Below are 12,232 nucleotides of genomic sequence, written 5' to 3' on the forward strand. Positions count from 1 at the left end.
AACCACAGAGAGGTAAGAAGAAAATAATAAAATGAGCTGTCAACTCCAATTAGAGCTCCTGTGGTCTTTTTTTTTTTTTTTAATAGTTGTATATTTGTAAGGTTAGAAAGCATAAACAAGTAAACGTCAGAGGATGTAAATTCTGTCATCTTGAAAAATAACCACCATAAACAGTTTCTTATGATTCTTTTCGTGAGTAAGAAAAGAAATATTCCCAAATGTTTTTAAACCATAACGTTTGGGGCCAGTGCCATGGCTCACTTGGTTAATCCTCCGCCTACAGCGCCAGCATCCCATATGGGCGCCGGGTTCTAGTCCCAGTTGCTCCTCTTCCAGTCCCGCTCTCTGCTGTGGCCCAGGAGGGCAGTGGAGGATGGCCCAAATGATTGGGCCCCTGCACCCACATGGGAGACCAGGAGGAAGCACCTGGCTCCTGGCTTTGGGTCGGCGCAGCGCGCTGGCTGTAGCCACCATTTGGGGGGGGTGAACCAACGGAAAAAAGACCTTTCTCTCTGTCTCTCTCTCTCTCACTAACTCTGTCTAATAATAATAAAAAAAAAACTAATGTCTTACAAACACAGGTTTGTACATTGCTTTTAAAATTTAATATATCTCAAAGGTGTTCCTCTCATTTTTTAAAAAGTAGCTATGTGGTGTTGCATTGGCCCAGTTTCATTAGTTCTCTATGAATACTTTGGTTGTTAGGAGTTTTTTGCTGTTCAGTTGAATGGTGTTCTTTTTTACATTATTAGAGTACTTAAAAAAATGTATGGAAAGTGGAATTACCAGACAAGGTTGTGGGGTTGGTGTGGGAGCACAGCGGGTTGAGTCGCTGCGTATGACGCCAGCCTTCAAATCCAAGCTGCTCTGCTTCCTGTTCATGTCCCTGCTCGTGACCTGGGAAGGCAGAGGAAGATGGTCCCAGTGCTTATGCTTCTGCCACCCAAGATGGAGCTCCTGGCTTCAGCCTGGCCCAGCCTTGGCCACTGTGGCCCTTTGGGGAGCAAACCATCAGATTGCAGATTTCTTTCTCATTCCATCTCCCCCTGTCACTCTGCCTTTCAAATACATAAATCTTTAAAGTTTGTTCCAGTGCAAACATTTTGAAAGGCACACGTGGGCATACTATAGATGAGTCTTTGAGTGTATCTGTGGACTCTTAGCAATGAAATAATGCAAAGCGTATGTTCATTGAAAAATGTTGTTGGGCATTGTTTTCTCTGCCTACCCTAAATGCGGTTGATAGCCTGCTTCTACACATTGTTGCCCAACTGGCAAGTAGCTGTATGTCTCGATCTGTTTCGTTCCGGTGGGGAAAATGGCCTTTCTATATGTGGAAGTGAAGCTGAGAGCCGTTTTATAATCCTGTTGTTCTTCTGTTTTTTTTTTTTTTTTTTCCTTGTCTCAATGAACTCTATGTTTACATCCTCTGCCTCTGTCTCAGTGTTTTTCCTTATTGACTTTTGTTCTGTGAAGGAGAAAAAGGAAATTATCCTTACATGCCTTATGTTAGAGATATTTTTCTCATCTGTTACTGCTTTTCCTATTTATTTATGGGACCTTGCTAAATTTCTAATTTTTATGTAAGAATTTCTGTGAAACTTGACCTGCCAGTGAGACTCTGTCTACTGCAGTAAAACTGCGGAGTCGATCTATTTAGATTTACCTGTAACTTGTAATGGAAGTTTATCTTGCAGTCAAAGATAATCATTGCATGTGTATGGTGTTATCACTCAGCACAGTTTCTGTTCTGTGTCTAGATCAAGCTTCTGAAGTCCAGGTGACCATGATGCTCACCGAAAGCTGCAAGCTGCGAGGTCTCCACCACAGGTGAGAGGAGGGGCCGCCAGCCTGTGAGGCACCCAGCCCTCCACGCTGCCTTCTCCCTGCGCGAACTGGCCGCGAGTTACCAACTGAACGCTTTTTGCAATAGCTGCATTTTTTTCTGAATATAAAAGTCAAGTACATGCTCATTGCACATTTAGAAGCACAGTAAAGTCTAAAGAATATAGTATGTAAGCCCACATCTGGGTAATTATAGCTAAGTTTTCCAGAGATAGTTCATACATATTTATATGCATATTTCCCTTTTTTATTAAAAGTAGTCTGATGCACTTATGCTAAAAATATTTATTATGAAATTTTTGAACATACAGCAGCAAAGACAAAAATAATAAACACCAATAATAAATGCCAGCAATAGTTAACATTTGGTCATAGTGGCTTTGTGTGTGTGTGTGTGTGTATGTGTTTATCTCTTTCTATGTGTGTAGCTCTATATAGTCTAGATATAGGTATTTGTGTGAAAATATTTTGTAGTAAGTTAGATATCTCAGCACTTCTAGTGAATTTCTAGCATGTATTTCTAAAAAAAGACATTTTCTGATGTAATCAGCATGATTCAGAATATAATTGCTATCTTTAACAAGTTTAACATGCTTCTTAACTTGATAAACCAAATTACATGATTTTTCATGTCTATAACTATAAATATTCCCATTTTAAAAGGCTATGTAGTAGTTCATTGAATAGATGTATTACAGTTTATTTGACCAGTCCCTTATATATGAACATTAGGTTTTAGTGTGGTTAAAAATTTAGTATGATTTAAAAAATACTGTGATGTTAGGTGAAAGCTTCTTTATATATATCTAAAATATAATATTACACACATACTTATGTCAATCCTGTTCACAGAGCCATAATTAAAACTACCTTCTGAGCCGGAAGGAACTAAAATACAACATCCTAATATGCAGATGCATTAATAGAGGCAAAGGTTGTTTTTTTTTTTTTTTTTTTTTATCAGAACTATGTAGTCAACCTAATTTGTATGCCTACTAAGAATTTGGCCACATATGTTTACAGAATGTAACTGTAATTATCTCTGTTGAAAGATGTTTATGAACTTTCTAAAATAATAAAAATTAATGCATACAAAAGACATGTATTGTAATTTCTATGAACTTGGGCAGTTACTTCAGCTCTGCCAAAATATAAGATGACTATACTGAGCTTTACTTTTGAGTTTTCCTTCATATTCAAAGGCATTTGAGGGCCTAAAAAGCTGGCAGCCTACAATAAGATCTATAAAATGGAAATGAAAGTGAACCTAAATTTTTTTACATTGTTGTGGAAAAGAAAACAAATAAACCAACAGTAAGAAGATAAGTATTTTTCCCTTGATTGACTTTAAACAACCTTTAACTTCTGGGTAACCAAAGGTAGAGGGAACAATAAAAGTTGATAATTCTCAGGACGGGTGACATGGTGCAGGGGGTTGGGCCGCTGTCTGCAGCACTGGCATCCAGTACAAGTGCCAGTTCAAGTCCTGGATGCACCACTTCTGATTCAGCTCCCTGCTAATGCACCTGGGAAAGCATTGAAAGATGGCCCACATGCTTGGGCCCCTGCACCCAGGTGGGAGTTCTGGATGGAGTTCCAGGCTCCTGCCTTCAGCCTGACCCAGTCCTGGCCGTTGGTCACCATTTGGGGAGTGAATCACCAGATGGAAGGTCTCTGTTTTTCTGCCTCTCCCTCTCTCCTTGTAACTCTGCCTTTCAAATATTTTTTTTTAAGTTGATAATTCTCAGTAGCAGAAGGGAAAGAAACACAGTTGTTTATTGAGGGAGAAGAAAAATTTTCCTGCTTTCAAATTCTGAGGCAGATTTCTTATCATATAATCCATTAATAAAATATCAAATAATCCTATTTTTTCTTTGAAAATAAGAAGGCAGGGGCCGGCGCTGTGGCTCACTTGGTTAATCCTCCACCTGCGGCGCCGGCATCCCATATAGGTGCTGGGTTCTAGTCCTGGTTGCTCCTCTTCCAGTCCAGCTCTCTGCTGTGGCCCGGGAAGGCAGTGGAGGATGGTCCAAGTGCTTGGGCCCTGTATCTGCATGGGAGACCAGGAGAAGCACCTGGCTCCTGGCTGTGGATCGGCGCAGCGCCGGCCGTGGCAACCATTTGGGGGGTGAACCAACGCAAGGTTTCTCTCTGTCTCTCTCACTGTCTGACTCTGTCAAATAAAGAATAAAAAATAAAATAAGAAGGCAGAGAGCTTTGGAAATAAGTGAATGCACTATATTGAGGGACAGTGACAGGGTCCCTTTGGAGGGTGAACTTATGTGGTTCAAAACGTTGCCTTCCATTGGCCTGATTCACTGCAAGTGAACTCATCCTTTCAGAGGAATGGATGGACAACTCAGCCTTCAGATTTTATTTTCTAAAAAGCACATTTTTTTTTTTTTTTAATTTTTGACAGGCAGAGTGGACAGTGAGAGAGAGAGAGACAGAGAGAAAGGTCTTCCTTTTGCCGTTGGTTCACCCTCCAATGGCCGCCGCGGTAGCGCGCTGCGGCCGGCGCACCGCACTGTTCCGATGGCAGGAGCCAGGTGCTTATCCTGGTCTCCCATGGGGTGCAGAGCCCAAACACTTGGGCTATCCTCCACTGCACTCCCTGGCCACAGCAGAGAGCTGGCCTGGAGGAGGGGCAACCGTGACAGGATCAGTGCCCCGACCGGGACTAGAACCCGGTGTGCCGGCGCCGCAAGGCGGAGGATTAGCCTGTTGAGCCACGGCGCCGGCTAAAAAGCACATTTTTATTAAACTAGACTTTCCGTTTTCATTTTATTTGAATGGCAGAGAGACGGGGACAGAGATCTTCTGTGCTCCAGTTCATTCCCCAAAGGCCTGCGACAGACGGGGCTGGGCCAGGTCAAAGGCAGAAGCTCGTAACTCAGTCTGGGTCTCCCACGAGGGTAGCAGGGACCTAAGTTTGAGCCATCACCTCCTACCTTCCAGGGCACACATTAGCAGAAAGCTGGAGTGGAAATGGAGAAGTTGGGATTTGAAGTGAGCACTCCAAAAGGGGATGCAGACGTCTCAAGAGCAACTTAACTGCTGTGCCAAACGTTCCACCCCTCTACTAGGCATTTGACAAGAACTGGGAAACAAGGAATTGGAAATATCTTTTTTGGCAGTGTTGAGAGTGCTTGATGTTCTGTTAGCTGACTCTGGGGAGAAGATCCAAAGTGTGTAACACTAGTATATGATGCTGACCTAGACCTTAGGCACCTAGCCAGCATTCCTACCTACACTACAGCGTGCAAGTGTGTGGCAGAGTTAAATGTGCACAAAGCCAGGCTTTTCCCCGAGCACAGCTTTGTGTATTCTGCTGCCCTAGAGACACCTTGGCTGACAAACGTTCACTCCAGCCCTGTGCCGAATTTTCTGATGCAGGCATTCTGTAGGCCTATCGGGATGAGTCAGTCCCAGTGTCCCCTCAGGGAACAGGTGGAATGACTACTGAGTTGCAGTGATTGGATGCTAGGCATTCAGGGGTTAAATGTCTAAAGGCAGGGTATAGCTTCGTTATGGCTGCTGGTACCAGGATTCCTACTTAGGGCCCAACAAAACGCATTGTCAGTGTGTGGAAAGTGTATTGTTCCTCCATTCACTTAGCAGTTCATCTCTTTTTTTAAAAAGATTTATTATTTGAAAAACAGAGTTACACAGAGAGGAGGAGGGAGGGGGACACACACACACACACACATACACAAACATACACACACACACAATGAGAGAGAAAGAGAAATACCTTCTATCCACTGTTTCGCTCCCCAAGTGGCCACATCAGCCAGAGCTGGGCCAGACCGAAATCAGGAACCTGGAATCCATACAGGTCTTCTACCTACCTGGGTGGCAGAGGCAGAAGCACTTGGGTCATCTTCTGCTGCTTTCCCAGGCGCTTTGGCAGGGAGCTGGATCAGAAGTTGAACAGACAGGCCTCAAAATAGCATTCATATGGGCTACTGGCTTTTGCAGGTGGCAGCTTAACCCTCTGTGCCACAATGACAGTCCATTTGGTCTTTTGTTTTTTAACAAGAAGACAAGTTTATGTGTTTCAAATCAAGGGTAAAAATGTATAGGACCCAAAAGGATCTAGCTAGTAGATTTATCAGACATAGATTTTTTTTTTTTAAATATGGAACGCTTCACGAATTTGCGTGTCATCCTTGCGCAGGGGCCATGCTAATCTTTTCTGTATCGTTCCAATTTTAGTATATGTGCTGCCGAAGCGAGCACAGACATAGATTTTTTTAAAAAGATTTATTTATTTGAAAGAGTTTCAGAGAGAGAAAGAGAACCAGAGAGAGAGAGAGAGAGATGTCTTCCATCCTCTGGTTCACTCCCTAGTGGCCGCAATAGCCAGAGTTGGGCCGATCCAGAGCCAGGAGCTTCTTCTGGGTCTCCCATGTGGGTGCAGGAACCCAAGCACTTGGGCCATCTTCTACTGCTTTCCCAGGCCACAGCAGAGAGCTGGGTCGGAAGTGGAGCAGCTGGGACTTGAACCGGTGCCCATATGTGATGCCAGCACTGCAGGCAGGGACTTTAACCCACTGGGCCACAGTGCTGGCCCCCAGACATAGATTTAAAAATAACAATTATAATGTGTTAAAGGAAGAAAGAGAACTTTAGCAAAGCACTGACTGGAAACAATAATAAATAAATGGAAATTCCAGAACTGAAAAATGAAACAACAGAAATTAAAAACTTATTACATAGGTTCAGCAGGTTGACCAGGTTGTTTAAACAGAACCAACAAAAGAGTGCCTTCCATTTGAAGAATTATATTTTTTTTTTTACACAGGCAGAGTGGATAGTGAGAGAGAGAGACAGAGAGAAAGGTCTTCCTTTTTGCCGTTGGTTCACCCTCTAATGGCCACTGCAGCCAGCGCATCTCGCTGATCCGAAGCCAAGAGCCAGGTGCTTCTCCTGGTCTCCCACACGGGTGCAGGGCCCAAGCACTTGGGCCATCCTCCACTGCCTTCCCGGGCCACAGCAGAGAGCTGGCCTGGAAGAGGGGCAACCGGGATAGAATCCGGTGCCCCAACTGGGACTAGAACCCGGTGTGCTGGCGCCGCAAGGCGGAGGATTAGCCTGTTAAGCCACGGCGCCGGCTCTTGAAGAATTAATAATTGGAGGCTGAGCCTCTGCCTGCTGTGCTGGCATCTCATATGGTTCATGTCCCAGCTGCTCCTCTTCCAATCCAGCTTTCTGCTTGTGACCTGGGAAAGCAGTGGAAAATGGGCCCCTGCACTCATGTGGAAGGCCCGGAAGAAGCTCCTGGCTCCTGGCTTTAGATTGGCTCAGGTCTGGCCATTGCAGCCAATTGAGGAGTGAAGCAGCATTCTTCAGAGAGTGAAGACCTCTCTGTTTCTCCCTCTCTCTGTCTGTAACTCTACCTCTCAAATAAATAAAATAGACTATATTATTTAAAAAATTAATAATTGAGCTATATTAGAGTTAAGACTTTTGGAGCAGACACTGTGGCGTAGTGGGATAAGCCGTTGCCTGCAGTGCCAGCATCCCATATGGGTGCCAGTTCCTGGCCCAGCTGCTCCACTTCTGACCCTGCTCTCTGCTATGGCCTGGGAAAGCAGTAGAAGATGGCCCAAGTTCTTGGGCCCCTGTACTGCCATGGGAGACCCAGAAGAGACTCCTGGCTCCTGGCTTCAGATTGGTGCAGCTCCGGCTGTTATGGCCAACTGGGGAGTGAACCAGGGGATAGAAAATCTTTCTCTGTCTGCCTCTCCTCCTCTCTCTGTGTAACTCTGATTTTCAAATAAATAAATAAGGCTTTTAAAAAATAAAGTTAAGACTTTTAATTTAAAGATATATCATGATTAAAAAACAGGCTCAACACCATCCATGTACCTAGGACATATATTCAGATTACATAAAGAGCTCCTATAAGTCAAAAAGAAAAAGATAACCCAATAGAGAAAGGACAAAACACTTCACTGGCTCTGCACAGAAGAGGATATCCAAATGACTAATAAACATTAATGGCAAGTTAGAAAATATAGCTGGCCAAGAACTTTTGGCTTAATGAAAAATTTTCCTCCTTATTTCCTCTGAAACAAGTTCAAACCAATAAAAATGATTTTATTAGCGTATTGCTTTTAAACTATGTTAGTTAGCATAGTAATTGTACATATTTATGGGATACAATGTGATATTTCAACAGGAGGATGCAGGATGTACTGATCAAATCAGCAGTTAGTGTGTCATTCATTCCTTTATGTTTGGGGCCTTCGAGCTCCTCTCTGGTTTCTTCATCAAGTGTGTAGTAGGTCATTGTGAACTCTAGCCGTCCTGTGCTGGGAACACTAGAACTTGTTAGTTCTGTGTACATGTACTTTAGCACTCATTATCTCCCCCCACCCTTCCTAACCTCCAGTTTACATCAAGTGTCTTGTGTAGCTTCTCAGAGAGAACGTGCAGTGTGCAGTATGTTCTTTCTGTGTCTGGCTCATTTCACTTAGCATGATGTTCTCCAGTTGCATTCATTTTGCTGCAGAGGATAGAATTTCATCCCATTGTGCATATCCACCATTGCCTTTGTCCATTCATCCACTGATGGACACCTAGGCTGACTCCACACCTGGGCTGTGGTGCTGCAGTGAATGTGGGAGTGCGCTGTCTCTTTCATATGCTGAGTTCCTTTCCTTTGGATTTATAGCTGACGTGGGATAGCCTGGTCGTATGGAAGATGCGTTTTTGTTTAGAAACCTCCACACTGCTTCTGCACAGTGGTTGCACTAATTTGCATTCCCGCAAGCAGAGTGTAAGGGTTGCATTTTCTCCCCCTCCTTGCCAGCATTGTTTGTTGCTGCTGTTTTGGTCCTTTTGATGGTGGCCATTCTAACTGGGATGAGAGATACCTCACTGTGCGCTCAGCACGACTGCGATTAGAGGCAGTTGTTGTGTTGAGTCCCAGAGAATCCACTCTTCTGTGCCTCTGCCCAACAGCGCCTTGTCTGCAGACCCAGACCTTCCTCTTTATCCTCCTTTCCTCTATAAGCTGGCATAAAGAAGAGCAGCCATCTGCACTATGAAACACTGTGATGAAATAAATACCTGTATGCCAGAAAAATGAAAATAAGATTGTCTCCCACATGCTTGGCTTTATTCTGCACTGACCATAGCAAGCTTTTCAGGTTGGTGGGGTCCTGATGTTACAAGTATGGAAGCTAAGGCCAAGAGATTGGTCGCACAGTAAGGGATAACTGTGGGACTCAGAAATCTGTCCTAAACTCCATGTGAGCAACTAAGGACGTCTTGGCGTTTGTGGCAGTTTTAACCTCTTTGAAGACTTTGTGATGACCATATTCTTGTTCACAGTCTGGATTGGCCTTTTTTTTTTTTTTTGACAGGCAGAGTGGACAGTGAGAGAGAGAGAGACAGAGAGAAAGGTCTTCCTTTTGCCATTGGTTCACCCTCCAATGGCCGCCGCAGTAGTGCGCCGTGGCCGGCGCACTGCGCTGATCCGATGGCAGGAGCCAGGTGCTTCTCCTGGTCTCCCATGGGGTGCAGGGCCCAAGCACTTGGGCCATCCTCCACTGCACTCCCTGGCCACAGCAGAGAGCTGGCCTGGAAGAGGGGCAACCGGGACAGGATCAGTGCCCCGACTGGGACTAGAACCCGGTGTGCCGGCACCGCAAGGCGGAGGATTAGCCTAGTGAGCCGCGGCGCCGGCCCGGATTGGCCTTTTGAAAAAATATGAGATGAGGGCCAGCATTGTGATGCGATGGGTTAAGCCACTGCTTGCAATACTGGCATCCCATATCTGAGTGCTGGTTTGAGTCTTAACTGCTCCACTTCCAATCCAGCTCCCTGCTGATGTGCTTGGTAAGGCAGCGAGAGATAGCCCAAGTGCTTGGGCCCCTGTCACCCTTGTAGGAGACCCAGATGGAGTTCTGGGCTCCTGACTCTGGCCTGGCCCAGCCCTGGCCATGACAGCCATTTGAGGAGTGAACCAGCAGATGGAAGATCTCTCTTTCTCTGTCACTCCCTTTCTCTCTGTTACTTTGCCTTTCAAATAAATAAAATAAATCTTCAAAAGGGTAAAATAAAGAAAGCTCGATGATGGGATAGGTGGGATATTGTTAAAATACACTCATAGTCGAGTCCTTTTTCAGGTGTCTCTGTCCTTTGGAGTGACAATTTAGTGTGCCTGGACGGTCTCCAAAGGCACAGCCCACAGGAAACAACTTGCCCAACCACAAAGTACACATAGAGTAAAGGTTTAAGTCTGGCTTAAAATAGCATTTATAAATTCACATTTTTAATGGTAATCATGTCTGCTTTTAAGTGTATTTGGGATTTTGTTTTAAGTTATCTTTATGGTGGTTATTAAAAGTAAGCCCCTGAGATTTTAGATTGCACTTATCTTTCTCCCATTTTCTTATTATTTTACAGAAATCTTCTTCCTATTACTCATGTGTGTATAGAAGAAGGAGAAAAGCCCATGGTGATATTGCCTTACATGAATTGGGGGAACCTTAAATTGTTTTTAAGACAGTGCAAATTAGTAGAGGCCAATAATCCACAGGTAAGAAAAATTTGCCCAAATACCAGTTATTTACTGGAGATGTTTGCTAATATCTTTGACAGATGTTAGCATTCTTACATATAAACTGTTCAGAGAGCTATAAAGAAGAAATTCAAAGTGAACCAGAAGGTACATGTATAACCTGTTGATTTAGAGGAAAATGAAGATGGTTTATGATTCTTGTCCTGAGGGTTGCACCCTGCTGATGCTAAAGCTTTCCCTTGTATTATAGTACTTCAAGAAGTTTATAGAAAAGTGGAATTAAACAATTTAACATTTTATTTTGGGGGAATGAAATGGGCAGAGTGGATATTGCCTGCCTCCCATACTGGAGTGCCTAAGTTCCAGTCCTGGCTACACTCCCAATTCCAGCTTCCTGCTGTTGTGTACCCTGGGAGGTAGCAGGTGATAACTCAAGTGTTTGGGTCCCTGCCATCTGTGGGGGAGACTTGGACTGGGTTTCTGGCTCCTGGCTTTGGCCTGGCCCAGTCTGGTAGTGCCAGCAGTTTGTGAACCAGCAGATGAGAGATCTCTATCTCTTTGCACACCCTCTCTCTGCTTTTCAGAAAAGAAAAAAAAATTATTTTTGTGCAAGAAATATTTGAAATCCATGCATAGTTTTTTCATAATGCACATGTTCCATGAAGTTTTTGAAGACTTTTTGTATCTTTGTAGTCAATTCAAATCCTCTGTGACACAATCTCAGTGATTTTCTGGAGAACTCTTCCAAGTTGTCCTAGATTGCCATCTGGAATGAAAACAGACTTTACAGAGCCATTTGGTCCGTATTGTCCCAACAGCTGGTGGTAGCTGGTCTCTAGACGGTGGGGGGAGATTGAGGACGTTCTCACTAGGCTTGGCTGTAAGATGTCCATCACCTCGGGTGTCATTGCGCCTGAAGCCATTGCTGTGAAGCATTTGGTCATGGTAGTGATGCGGGCCAGCAGTTGCTTCGCTGTTTGCTGTATCTCGCAGCCTCACTAAGTTGGCTTTTGTGTTTATAATAGTGTATTTATTACAGTTGGTAGGAGAAAGTGAATACAAAGGTTATATTAAGCATTTGGCTTAATACATGTGGTTTGCTTTATAAATTGACAGGATGAAAGCCAATGGTTCTGTGTGATGGCCCAACAGCATCACCTGGGGCAGAATGGTTATTCCTTACCCCACAACACTGGCATTCATGTAGTCTAGCCTGTGTTGTTAGTTTGAAATAGTCTCCAGAGGGGATAATCTAATAAAAATTGTTTAAAAGAGAAGAATGGTTATTGAGTAATAAGCATTTGAAAAATTACCTTGAGAATTCAGCATTCATTGAATAGAGAGATATTCACTGAGCAGCTGTTATAGGTCCTGGTGTTGGGGAGATACAGCTGACGGGTGGGACAGTCAAGTGAATTTAGTTGACATTTATAAAATAAGGGCTATCATTGGTGAAAGTACAGAAGAGGGAACTGTGGGAACTTGCTCTTGGTCAGGAGACAACTTCTGAAGCCCAGTGAATGGGTGTGAAGAAGTACTTGGAGTAGGATTGTGGGATCCATCCTCCAACCTTGTCATTTTCTGTTACCCAGGCCATTTCTCAGCAAGACCTGGTGCACATGGCTATTCAGATTGCCTGTGGAATGAGCTACCTGGCCAGAAGGGAAGTCATCCACAAAGACCTGGCTGCTAGGAACTGTGTGTAAGTGCCGCGAGTGTGTCAGTGTCACTTAGAGTACAGGGCTCTTCAGATTTGGTGCTGTCTCTGGGAGTCACAGTGAAACGTAGGTGTAGTTAAGCCTTAAGGCAATCTGCTTGTTCATGCCCTGAGTGCAGTGATGCTCGTGTGTG

The 12,232-nt window shown here is 44.1% G+C and overlaps 1 protein-coding gene and 1 non-coding gene across 3 annotated transcripts in view; one reads left to right on the forward strand and one right to left on the reverse strand.

Moving 5' to 3' along the window:
- The window catches only part of RYK (receptor like tyrosine kinase), a 101,972-nt gene that overhangs the window by 78,375 nt on the left and 11,365 nt on the right, over positions 1-12,232 (forward strand). For both annotated transcript variants that reach the window (XM_062214558.1, XM_062214564.1), the window contains exons 10-12: positions 1,761-1,830; positions 10,267-10,399; positions 11,974-12,083. In XM_062214558.1, the coding sequence (XP_062070542.1) occupies positions 1,761-1,830; positions 10,267-10,399; positions 11,974-12,083 (313 nt within the window). The remainder of the gene's footprint in view (positions 1-1,760; positions 1,831-10,266; positions 10,400-11,973; positions 12,084-12,232) is intronic.
- On the reverse strand, positions 5,981-6,087 carry LOC133752670 (U6 spliceosomal RNA). Its single transcript, XR_009864963.1, has one exon. It is a non-coding gene; the product is annotated as a U6 spliceosomal RNA (small nuclear RNA).

This window comes from Lepus europaeus, chromosome 2, assembly GCF_033115175.1.
Source record: "Lepus europaeus isolate LE1 chromosome 2, mLepTim1.pri, whole genome shotgun sequence".
NCBI classification, from domain to species: Eukaryota; Metazoa; Chordata; class Mammalia; order Lagomorpha; family Leporidae; genus Lepus; species Lepus europaeus.